This window comes from Pleurodeles waltl, chromosome 11, assembly GCF_031143425.1.
Source record: "Pleurodeles waltl isolate 20211129_DDA chromosome 11, aPleWal1.hap1.20221129, whole genome shotgun sequence".
Taxonomy (NCBI): domain Eukaryota; kingdom Metazoa; phylum Chordata; class Amphibia; order Caudata; family Salamandridae; genus Pleurodeles; species Pleurodeles waltl.
This window is the reverse complement of record NC_090450.1, coordinates 91,460,399-91,473,458: the sequence shown is the minus strand read 5'-3', so window position 1 is coordinate 91,473,458 and position 13,060 is coordinate 91,460,399. Positions and strand designations below refer to the sequence as shown.

Genomic DNA, 13,060 nt, shown 5'->3' with positions numbered 1-13,060 from the left:
TCAGAGAGATTCCCCTGATGCTGCGTCCACTGGCACTTAGGTCCCGCTGCAGAGCATGCATATCCCATTGTGTATCTGTTCCCAGCAGAATGCAGGAGGCCATGAGTCCCACCAGCTTTAGAGTCTGTCCCACTGAAATCCAGGGTAGAGGCTGTAACATCTGTATCATAGCCTGCATATCCTAGCCTCACCGCTTGGGAGGATAAGCCCGAAACCGAAGTGTGTCCAGAACAGCTGCGATGAAAGGGAGAATCTGAGAGGGAGTCAGGTGTGACTTCTGCACGTTTATAGTGAACCCCAGCGAATGCAGGAGGTTTGCCGTAGTCTGGAGATGGGAGACGACAGCCTGGGACAAGCCCGCCTTTAACAGCCAGTCTTCGAGATAGGGGAAGACTGACACCCCTGATCTCCGCAGGTGATCTGCAACCACCGCCATCACCTTGGTGAACACCTGAGGGGTGCTGGTGAGGCCAAAAGGGAGAACAGCAAACAAATTGCTCATGGCCTACTGTGAACCACAGGTAATGTCTGTGAGCAGGCAGGATGGGAATGTGAAATATGCGTCCTGCAAGTCCAACGCTACCATCCAATCTCCTGGATCCAGGACAAGCAAGACCTGTGCTCATGTGAGCATTTTGAACTTCTTCTTGAGGAATCAGTTGAGGAAGCCGTAGGTCTAGGCTATGACAAAGGCCTCTGTGCTTGTTTGGCACTAGAAAGTAGCAGGAATAACAACCACACCCTGCTTCAAGCACTGGCTCCCTCTGTATGACTCCCTTGGCCAAGAGAGCCGTGACTGTCACCATGGGAAGCAGGGTCAAGACTGATTTGCATATGGCTGGGTGCAAACTGGGGTGGCATTGTAAGCAAAAAAACGAGGTGTTAAACCTAGATCTGTGACTTGGGGGGGTGAATGTTTGATTTGTTCCGCATTCCGTCCATCATCTGTTCTTTTTGCTTTTGGGCCCAGTCCTGGTGAATCTGAGGAATCAAGGGAATGGGAGACTGTGTAATCCAGCTGAAAGTTCCACCTGAACTGAAAAGTGTTCCCGAAAGCTCACTTCAACAGACACTGGAGGGTGTATAACTCTGGCGCTGAGCATTTTCAAGAAGGGGTGTAAGTCCACCTGGGGAGTGTCCCACTGGTGAGTATGCCTTGGATTACCTCCGGTGGAATACTGTACTCGTGATCGGCAAGGTATCACTGAGGTGAGACCCTACTCCCTTGCTTGTTGACATACCACATCGCAGACGTATAATCCGTCAAGATCTGGACAGACTGACCTACGATAGAGGGGAGCCAGACCTTGAGTGCCAACCTAATCTCCAGCAGTTCTGGCAGACTGATGTGAAGCATCTGCTCCTCAGGAGATCAGAGGCCCCTGATCTCCAGATGAGCTCCCTACCCTAGGTTGGAGGCATCTGTCACTACTGTAGTCATGGCTGGAAGGGAAGTGAAGGCCACCCCGCAAGTCATGTGTGCCTCGTTCCCCACCAAGCCACTTCCGTCACAGGCGCTGGGCAAAAATCACAATAGACTCAGACAGGTGTCCCCTGTACTGGTGCCACTGCCTGGGTAGGCAGTGCCGCAGGGCTCTCAAGTGCTAACATGCATGCTTGACTGGGAGGATGCTGGAAGCCAGCAGAATGGCAGGAGTCTCAGGACTGGATCTCTTACGCCTTGCAGGAAAGATGGAACCATCTCCTGGATGTCTCTGATTCTATGTGTCTGGGGAAACGTGCAGAGAAGGGTGGTGTCCACGTCTGACCATATGAACTGGAGTCAATGGGAGGGCCATAGGTGGGATTTGGGCTTTGTGATCGAAAAACCTAGGTTGAACAACATCAATACCAACGACTGCATATGGCACAACACGTTCTCCAGGGAGCTGGCTTTGAGAAGCCAGTCGTTAAATACAGGAAGATGGGTATCTGGCGCCAGAGTTTGCTCTAGTCAAGTAACCGGTTGTGGTGCAGAAAAGCGTAGCGCTGGTTCTAAACAGTTAAGAGAAGGCACCAGATCTGAAGGCGCGGCGCTGAAGGGCATTGGCTGCATTGGCAGGAACATCACAAGCCGTGATAGGCACAAAGGGGCACAGAAAGGAATTGACGACTTCACAAAGATGGCAAGCATTGAATTGAGGCATGCAGCTGGCTCAGAACCCGGAACTGGAACTCTGGAAAGTTGATGCCAGCGCCTCAAACAGTCTGAGGTCAATGAACTCCAGTCCCGAGGACAAAGGTCCTGTGGGAGACAGAGTGCACTGAGACGAATTTCCTTTTGAGTACTTCTTACTTTTCTATGGTGCTTTCGTCCTTTTGTTAAGGAAGAGACTGCAGATCGGGAAAGATGCCTGAAGTGCTTTCGATGTCAGTAGTTGCCTTTTGCTCTGGCCATGAACAGTTTGGCTTCCCGCTCATTGAAGGCCTTCGGATGCATAAGGAGGCACAAGGTGCAGGCCTTCGAATAATGGTTGACCCCTAAACACCACAGACAAACTGCGTGAAGGTCCAAGGTGGACATATCCCTTACTATCCCTACAGAGGTTAAAACCCAACTTTTTGGGAGGAGACATGGTACTGCTTTAGATTTTTTTTCATTTCTCAGAGATAGAAGCAACAGTCTCGCCTCAGAGGCATTGAAAAAAGGGAAATGACGTTGATGCACAAGGGCGGGTGCTTTATGACCTACGTTGCTTTTCCTGATGCCACTTCCGGTGTCAACAGAGTCCATCTTCCTCTACCAGTGACATCTTTGCTTTGATGTTTTCCAGATGCAGACTAACACCTGCGGATTGTTCTACAAGTGAGAAATATGCAGGTAGAAGTATCCATCAGAGAAACCATTATGGAGATGGGACGATCATTATAAGGCAATGTAAGCTGCAGTAAGGAAACCTCCATACAATACTTCTGCTAAGACCTTCTGTAGCGTCTATTTAAGTTTATAGTCATCATACTCTCATAAGGAATAGCAAGAAAAAATTATCAGATCAACTGTCTTCATTTTTATTTCACTTCATTTATATCTAATAGTTATCCACAAAATCATACCTATCTGGAGTAAATGCCTTTATCATTGTGCAATTCTCGAGTGTGCAGAATTACATGGTATTAAATGCCACACATGGAGTGGAGAATGGGCTTATACAAACCATGACCGGTTTTGGTCATCTTTGCTATGTTAGTGCCAAACATGCACAGTATTATACAGCTGTTGTGTCTTCTGCTGTGTTTCTAACATACCAACAAATAGGGAAAACCCTATCCAATGTTCTTTCAAGACAACCAGTTAGCCAGGACAGAACACTGAGAACCAAAAGAAGCCAACTACTTACTATTGTAACACAAGCTCACCAATACTATAACTTTATTGAGAACTTTCACCTTAATTGCAAGCAACTGCAGATTACTGTGACATAAACCATCCAAGCAACAAGATACATTTTATCAACAGGCTTGGGCGCTCCACAACCTCTGTGTATTGTGATTTCAAGCGCTCATTCCTTATTAACAGTATCTTGATTACAGCTGAATAAATGCATAATTTTGAAGCTATGTCAATGTTGTTTCCCGAAAATATAAATAAGTAAAAATTGAATCATTTAATTGCAGCTATGTTTTTATCCATTTTAGAAGACAATGTAACTTTTAAAGCCTACATTCTTACACAAAATCATAAAATGCTAAGACCTTTAATACAAAGATAGTTGTGTACAACTTTTTTACATCATGTACAAGAGCAGGACTGCAGAAATAATGTGCCATGACAAAAAAATGCAAAATTTGGTTGCAGTACATAATTTGCAACACATTTGGAACACTGCTTCTGTACAAAACCTTAACTTGCATCTGTGCCCGAAAAACCTACTACAAATATTCCAAACTGTATGCAAAAATAGCCAAAATGGACTCACTACAGTACAGAAGATTTGTAATAAGGGAATAGCTGAAACATGGCTCCGTATGGTAAGTGAACAGAATAAGATCAAGACAGCAACTATGAAAGAATTGAGAACAGGGGAAACATCATTTACAATGCGACAAATGCAATGCAGTGCATTTACCACAATGCCTTTACCACGCGTATGCGTTTACAGTGCATGGCTTTACCACACATTCCTTTCCCACGAACATATATTTACCACACATGCCTTTACAACGAATTTCATTGTAAAGGTGTGAACGGTAAAGGTGTATGCATGGTAAACGTTTTAAAGGTAAGTACAGCTAAGTATTAAGTGGGTTGACTGATATATACATATATGGAAAATGTCACTTACCCAGTGTACATCTGTTTGTGGCATGGGACGCTGCAGATTCACATGCTGTGCATATCCCGCCATCTAGTGTTGGGCTCGGAGTGTTACAAGTTGTTTTTCTTCAAAGAAATCTTTTCGAGTCACGAGATCGAGGGACTCCTCCCATTTCAGCTCCATTGCGCATGGGCGTCGACTCCATCTTAGATTGTTTTCCCAGCAGAGGGTGAGGTAGGAGTTGTGTATATAGTAATAATGCCCATGCAATGGAGTAAGTATGTATGTACTTAATGTGACTGGAGTCACTCGGTCCCGTGACTCGAAAGACTTCTTCGAAGAAAAACAACTTGTAACACTCCGGCCCAACACCAGATGGCGAGCTATTGCAGAACATGCGTATCTACAGCGACAGATGCCATCGAACTTATATTTACAAATTTACAAGTTTAATTTTGATCAACTTACACCGGCTACAGGCTCCCGGGGAGGTGGGAAGGTGCCTGTGAATCTGCAGCGTCCCATGCCACGAACAGATGTACACTGGGTAAGTGACATTTTCCGTTCGATGGCATGTGTAGCTGCAGATACACATGCTGTGCATAGACTAGTAAGCAGTTATCTCCCCAAAAGCAGTGGTTTAGTCTGTAGGAGTTGAAGTTGTTTGAAATAAAGTTCTTAGTACTGCTTGTCCTACTGTGGCTTGTTGTGTTGTTAACACATCCACGCAGTAATGCTTAGTAAATGTATGAGGCGTAGACCATGTGGCTGCCTTACAGATTTCTGTCATTGGTATATTTCCTAGAAAGGCCATTGTGGCACCTTTCTTTCTAGTGGAGTGTGCCCTTGGTGTAATAGGCAGTTCTGTCTTAGCTTTAACATAACAGGTTTGAATACATTTCACTATCCATCTGGCAATGCCTTGTTTGGATATTGGATTTCCTGTATGAGGTTTTTGGTAAGCTACAAACAATTGTTTTGTTTTGCGAAATTGTTTGGTTCTATCAAGGTAGTACATGAAAGCTCTTTTTATGTCTAATGTATGTAATGCTCTTTCAGCTACAGAGTCTGGTTGTGGAAAAAACATTGGGAGTTCCACAGTTTGGTTTAAGTGGAAGGGTGAAATGACTTTTGGTAAAAATTTGGGATTTGTACGTAGAACCCCTTTAAGTTTATGTATTTGTATAAAGGGTTCTTGTATGGTAAAGGCTTGTATTTCACTTACTCTTCTGAGAGATGTGATGGCTATTAGGAAGGCTACTTTCCAAGTTAAGTATTGCATCTCACAAGAGTGCATGGTTTCGAATGGTGGACCCATGAGTCTCGTTAATACAATATTGAGGTTCCACGAAGGAACTGGTGGTGTTCTCGGTGGAATAATCCTTTTTAGACCCTCCATAAAAGCTTTAATGACTGGGATCCTAAATAGTGAAGTTGAATGTGTAATTTGCAGATAAGCTGAAATAGCTGTGAGATGTATTTTAATAGATGAAAAAGCTAACTTAGATTTTTGTAAGTGTAGTAAGTAGCTTACAATGTGTGTAGCAGACGCGTGTAATGGTTGAATTTGATAACTGTGACAATAATAAAGAAATAGTTTCCATTTATTTGCGTAACAATGCCTTGTAGTAGGTTTTCTAGCCTGTTTGATGACCTCCATACATTCCTGTGTGAGGTTTAGATGTCCGAATTCTAAGACTTCAGGAGCCAGATTGCTAGATTGAGCGATGCTGGATTCGGGTGTCTGATCTGCTGTTTGTGTTGAGTTAACAGATCTGGTCTGTTTGGTAGTTTGATATGAGGCACTACTGACAGGTCTAGTAGTGTTGTGTACCAAGGTTGTTGTGCCCAAGTTGGTGCTAATAGAATTAGTTTGAGTTTGTTTTGACTCCGTTTGTTTACTAGATACGGAATGAGTGGGAGAGGGGGAAAAGCGTAAGCAAATATCCCTGACCAACTCATCCATAGCGCATTGCCCTTGGAGTGAGGCTGTGGGTACCTGGATGCAAAGTTTTGGCATTTTGCGTTTTCTTTTGTTGCGAATAGGTTTATTTGCGGTGTTCCCCAGATTTTGAAGTAAGTTTGTAGTATCTGGGGATGAATCTCCCATTCGTGGATCTGTTGTTGATCTCTACTGAGATTGTCTGCCAACTGGTTTTGAATTCCTGGGATGTATTGCGCTATTAGTTGAATGTGATTGTGATTTGCCCAATGCCAAATTTTTTGTGCTAAGAGACAGTTGTGATGAGTGTGTGCCTCCCTGTTTGTTTAAGTAATACATTGTTGTCATGTTGTCTGTTTTGACGAGAATGTGTTTGTGGGCTATTAGCGGTTGAAATGCTTTCAACGCTAGAAACCCTGCTAGTAGTTTTAGCTGATTTATGTGAAGTTGTTTCTGTTGAGTGTCCCATTGTCCCTGGATGCTGTGTTGGTTGAGGTGTGCTCCCCACCCTACCATGGAAGCATCTGTTGTGATTACGTATTGAGGCACTGGGTCCTGTAAAGGCCGCCCTTGATTTAAATTTATATGATTCCACCATTGTAGCGAGGTGTGTGTTTGGCGGTCTATCAACACTAGATCTTGAAGTTGACCCTGTGCTTGTGTCCATTGTGTTGCTTGGCACTGTTGCAAGGGCTGCATGTGTAATCTTGCGTTTGGGACAATGGCTATGCATGAGGACATCATGCCCAGTAGTTTCATCACTAATTTTACCTGATACTTCTGGTTTGGGTGCATGCTTTGTATCACGTTTTGGAATGCTTGTACCCTTTGTGGACTTGGAGAGGCAATCCCTTTTTTGGTGTTGATTGTTGCTCCTAAGTATTGTTGTATTTGACACAGCTGTAGGTGTGATTTTTGGTAGTTTAGTGAGAAACCTAGTTTGTGAAGGGTTTCTATGACGTATTTTGTGTGTTGAAAACACTGTTCTTGTGTGTTGGTTTTGATTAACCAATCGTCCAGATACGGGAATACGTGTATGTGCGGTCTTCTGATATGTGCTGCTACTACTGCAAGGCATTTTGTAAATACCCTTGGTGCTGTTGTTATCCCGAATGGTAACACTTTGAATTGACAATGTACTCCTTGGATTACAAACCTTAAGTATTTCCTGTGTGAAGGATGCATAGGTATATGGAAGTACGCATCCTTGAGATCTAATGTAATCTTGTTTGAGCAAGGGGATTACGTCTTGAAGTGTCACCATGTGAAAGTGATCCGATTTGATGTAAAGATTTAGTGTTCTGAGATCCAATATGGGTCTTAGAGTTTTGTCCTTTTTGGGTATGAGAAAGTACAGGGAGTAAAACCCCTGTTCCTTTCTGATGATTGTGTACTAGTTCTATTGCATCTTTTTGTAACACCGCTTGGACCTCTAGTTGTAATAGATCCATGTGTTGTTTGGACATGTTGTGTGTTTTTGGAGGCACAATTGGTGGTAATTGTAGGAATTCTATGCAATAACCATGTTGGATGATGGCTAGTACCCATGAGTCTGTTGTTATTTCCTCCCAATTTTGGTAAAAATCTGTTAGTCTCCCCCCCACTGGTGTCATGTGTTGGGGATTTGTGACACTGAAGTCACTGTTTGTTTTGAGGGGTCTTTGGACTTTGGAACTTCCCTCTATTTTTAGGGAACTGTCCACCTCTGTATTGTCCCCGAAAGCTTCCTCTCTGATACTGGCTCTGGTACGTGGGCCTGGTTTGTGAGGTTGAGGATTCTGTGGTTTGGCCCCGAAACCCCCCTCTAAATTGTGTCTTCCTAAAAGTGCCTCTGCTCTGTGGGGAGTAGAGCGCGCCCATGGCCTTGGCCGTATCTGTATCCTTTTTCAGCTTCTCGATAGCTGTGTCCACTTCCGGCCCAAACAACTGCTGTCCATTAAAAGGCATATTAAGCAAAGCCTGTTGGATTTTGGGCTTGAATCCTGAGGTGCTTAGCCATGCGTGCCTCCGAATTGTGACCGCTGTATTCACTGTTCTTGCAGCTGTGTCTGCTGCGTCCAGTGCCGATCGTATCTGGTTATTGGAGATACTTTGGCCCTCTTCCACCACTTGTTGTGCACGCTTTTGGAATTCTTTAGGCAGATGTTCAATAAAGTGCTGCATTTCATCCCAGTGGGCTCTGTCATATCTTGCCAGCAATGCCTGTGAATTGGCAATGCGCCATTGATTGGCTGCTTGTGCTGCCACTCTTTTCCCCGCTGCGTCGAACTTGTGACTTTCTTTATAGGGTGGTGGTGCATCCCAGGAGGTGTGCGAATTTGCCCTTTTACGTGCTGCGCCTACTACTACTGGGTCAGGTGTCAGTTGCTGCGTGATGTACATAGGGTCTGTTGGGGAGGCTTGTACTTTTTCTCCACCCTAGGAGTGATGGCCCTGCCTTTAACGGGTTCTTGAAATACCTGCTTTGCATGTTTTAACATTCCTGGTAACATCTGAAGACTTTGGTACTAACTGTGTGTGGACGACAGAGTATTAAATAAAAGATCATCTTCAATAGGTTCAGCGTGCAATGTCACGTTGTGAAAAGCAGCTGCTCTGGACACCACCTGTGTGTAAGCAGTACTGTCTTCAGGTGGTGATGGTCTTGCTGGGTAACAGTCGGGACTATTATCTGACACAGGCGCATCATAAAGATCCTATGCATCTGGGTCATCTTGGCTCATTCCTGTGTGCGTTGCAGACTGCATCATAGGTGGGCTAGCAACTGGTGATGGTTGTGGTGAGCGTTATGGTGATGGTGGCGGAGTTACTTGTCTTGCTACTTTTGGCTGTGGTTGTTTATCTTTATCCTGGAAAGCAAGTTTTCTTTTCATCCTTATAGGAGGGAGAGTTCTTATCTTCCCTGTCTCCTTTTGGATATGGAGCCTTCTCTGTGTATGATCTGGCTCCCCTGCCTCTAGTTCTTGTCCGATTTATGGCTTTGCATTTGTGTGGAAAGCCCTTGTTCCTCGGTGTAGGAACTTGTTTTCGGCTCCGAAGCCGGATGTTTCGGTATCGAAACCTTTTCAACTGTCTTTTTCGGCTCCGAAGCCACTTTTTTGAGTTTCGGTGTTCCGATTTCTCGGTGCCGACTAGTTACGGTGCCGGTATCTCGATGTCGAGATTGTTCTGAACCAGTGTCTCGGTGCCGAGTCTGGTCTGTGCCGGTATCTCGACCGGAGTCGGATGACTTTGACACATGTGTGCCCTTTTTCGGGGCCGATGGACGGTCACCGATTTTTTGGGTTAAGCCATGGCCTGCCGGCAGTGGCATCCTCTGGGCTTTTATGATTTTAACGTGAGTTTTGGCCGGGGCTGTTTTACTCACGGTTTTCAGCGTCCGTTCTGTTTTGGCCTCGTCCGAGTCCGAATCAGCAATGGAGAAGGTTTCTTCTTCCTCCAATTCGTGGTGTCCTGACGGCGCCGACACCATTGGAAGTCTTCTTGCTCTCCGGTCCCTCAGCATTTTCCTCGACCGAAACGCTCGACAGGCCTCACAGGTATCCTCTTTGTGTTTGGGAGACAAACACAAATTACAGACCAAGTGTTGATCTGTGTAAGGATACTTGTTGTGGCATTCGGGGCAGAAGCGGAATGGGGTCCGTTCCATTAGTCTTGTAGACGCATGCGGTCGGGCCGACCAGGCCCCGCCGGGGAATCGAAACCCCGAAGGGCCACGGAGCTCTTCAAAATTCGGTGTCGAGCTACGTTAACTAACCCGATACCGAACGCAAACAATACCGTCAAATTTTCCGATATGTAACTAACTTTCCGAACTGAAACACAGAGCGAAGAGGAGCACGTCCGAACCCGATGGCGGAAAGAAAACAATCTAAGATGGAGTCGACGCCCATGAGCAATGGAGCCGAAATGGGAGGAGTCCCTCGATCTCATGACTCAAAAAGACTTCTTTGAAGAAAAACAACTTGTAACACTCCGAGCCCAACATTAGATGGTGGGATATGCACAACATGTGTATCTGCAGCTACACATGCCATCAAACATACATACATACATATATACATATATACATATATATATATATATATATATATATACACACACACACACACACATATAGTTTTTAGGGTGGGTAATGGTTATTGGTGGTAAAGGCATTCTTTGGTTTTATGATGGATTTTGGGGTGGGTATGCCTTTTTAGGTGGAAAGGGCATTTTTAGTTTTTAGGGTTGGTATGGGTTTTGGGGTGGTAAGGGCATTTTTAGGATTTAGGGTGGGTATGGGTTTTGGGTGGTAAGGGCATGTTTAGGATTTAGGGTGAGTTTGGGATGGTAAGGGGTGTTAACGTTTAAGACTGGGTATGGGATTTGGGGTGGTAAGGGCATTTTTAGGGTGAGCATGTTTCTTGGGGTGGTAAGGGCATTTCTAGGTTTCAGGGTGGGTATGGGTTTTGGAGTGGTAATGGCATCTTTAGATTTTAGGGTGGGTGTGGGGTTTTGGATGATAAGGGCATTTTTAGGTTTTAGGGTGGGTATGGATTATAGGGTGGTAAGGATATTTTTATTTTTTAGGGTGGGTATGGGTTTTTGGGTGGTAAGGGCATTTTTAGGATTTAGGGTGGGAATGGGGTTTGGGTGGTAAGGGCATGTTTAGGATTTAGGGTGAGTTTGGGATGGTGAGGGGTGTTTAAGACTGGGTAGGGGTTTGGGGTGGTAAGGGCATTTTTAGGGTTTAGGGTGAGCATGTTTTTTGGGGTGGTAAGGGCATTTCTAGGTTTCAGGGTGGGTATGGGTTTTGGAGTGGTAATGGCCTCTTTAGATTTTAGGGTGGGTATGGGTTTTTGGATGATAAGGGCATTTTAGGTTTTAGGGTGGGTATAGATTATAGGGTGGTAAGGACATTTTTATGTTTTAGGGTAGGTATGGGTTTTTGGATAAGGGCATTTTTAGGGATTTTAGGTCGGTACGGGCATTTTTTGGTTTTAGGATGGGTATGGGATTTGGGGTGGTAAGGCCCTGTTTAGGTTTTAGGGTGGGTTTGGGATTTGGGGTGGTAAGGGCATTTTTAGGGTGAGCATGTTTTTTGGGGTGGTAAGGGGTGTTTAGGTTTTAGGGTAGGTATGGGTTCCGGGTGGTATGATAATTTTTAGAGTAGGTAGGGCTTTTGGGTGGAACGGTGTGTGTGTGTATATATATATATATACACACACACACACACACACACACACATAACACATATACATATACATAAAATAAAATGTATGTATGTTATACTTAACTCTATTTTTTTTTTACCACGCATATGGCTTTACCAACCATGCCTTCACTACGAACTTTTTGTGTAAATTCATGGGTGATAAAAGCATATGTGTGGTAAAAACATTTCATGATAAGTGCATGCGTGGTAATGACCATGTGTTGTACTTACCGTGTTGTAAAGGCATGAGTGGAAACTGCATGTGTTGTTCCGTCATACATTCAGACAACAGGTGTAAAGTCTTTGGCATATCAAGAGCAGACCACAAGTCTGTAGAGGTCCACACTGATTCAGTGCCCGAGATTTGGAACAGTATTTCACACAATAGCATGTAAAAGGGTGTGATGTGACTACATCGCCATCTTTTTCTGTGTACATGCTAGCTTAGAGCAGTTTCAAATACAATTACCATATGCAGCCGATACAGTCAATGACTTGCAGCACAGCGACTCACCAGGTAACACACAGATATAATACCCTTATACTTAACACAGTAGTCGCAGAATAGCATGGTGACCATGCCAAAGCTAGGTCCTTACTAATAACACAGATGATTGTTCAACGTTGGAGGGTGGGGCAATTAGATTTTCATAAAGATTTTTTTTTTTTTTTTTAAAGGGTAAGTATACTTATAATCCCTTTTTCCAAACCAATAATGTTATTGGTAAACATCAGTGCCTTTAAAAATGTGAGTTTGTAGAAAAAGAGGCACAAGGTTGTTCGGTGCTATTTGGTTCCACTCAGTTGGAATATCGTCTGATTTAGCCACTATTTTCAGGCTGGAAGGGCGTCAATAATTATGTGAATAAGTGACCAGCAAAACATGATTTCAGGAAAGGTATTTTTTCACTGCACCGTGGCAGAAAACCCTAGAATCAACACTTAAAACTGATAAACATAATTATAGTTTTTCTATAAGACAAAATGAATATTTAAAATACATTATACCATGGTTTCAACATTTAATGTAAATGGGAAAGATTCAGGAGTTCAAAACAATGTCCCTGTGCTGATGTTCCCATCTCTCTACCACTACGTACTCATCGCAGGATAATTTAGATAAGGCAATCGACACAAAGAGTTGCACTTGAAAGTTAGTCATAGAGAGATACTTACAGAATAAAGGAGAGTAACGGTGAAATACTGGATAATGCTATACAGGGCCATGAATTTAAACACACAGAAGGAGGTTATTAAAGCAGCACGTCCTTCCCTGTGAAAAGGAAAAAAATAGAAATGTTCATAGAATGCAAAAATGTTTTTATGGCACATATTTCTATGCATATTATAAAGGGAAGACTCGATGTTCACCTTGGTGAAGAGATGATGGCCTGCTTCCACCACGGCAGTGACACCCACCTCCCAGCTGCCTACTACACAGCCGTGGTGGAGCGGGGAGAGGCCCAGTCAGGTGGCGGTACCTCACCCGTGCCAAGTTATAATTGAGTAGCGGTTTTTGCTCCTCGAATTTCACATGGTCTAAAGGGAGATGGGGAAGGGACCCACCGGGTGACACTATTTGTTTCCTGTCCTGTCCCCCCCGAGGCTCAGGGGAGGGAGACACTACTCCAGTCACTCCCACCTCCAGAGGCAGCATGGTCATCT

General features: G+C 44.2%; 1 protein-coding gene across 7 annotated transcripts in view; it reads right to left on the bottom strand.

Moving 5' to 3' along the window:
• Nucleotides 1-13,060, bottom strand: part of ATP13A3 (ATPase 13A3) — a 429,788-nt gene that overhangs the window by 154,051 nt on the left and 262,677 nt on the right. For all 7 annotated transcript variants that reach the window (XM_069213169.1, XM_069213167.1, XM_069213166.1 and 4 more), the window contains one exon: nt 12,572-12,668. In XM_069213169.1, coding sequence (XP_069069270.1) covers nt 12,572-12,668 — 97 coding nt within the window. The remainder of the gene's footprint in view (nt 1-12,571; nt 12,669-13,060) is intronic.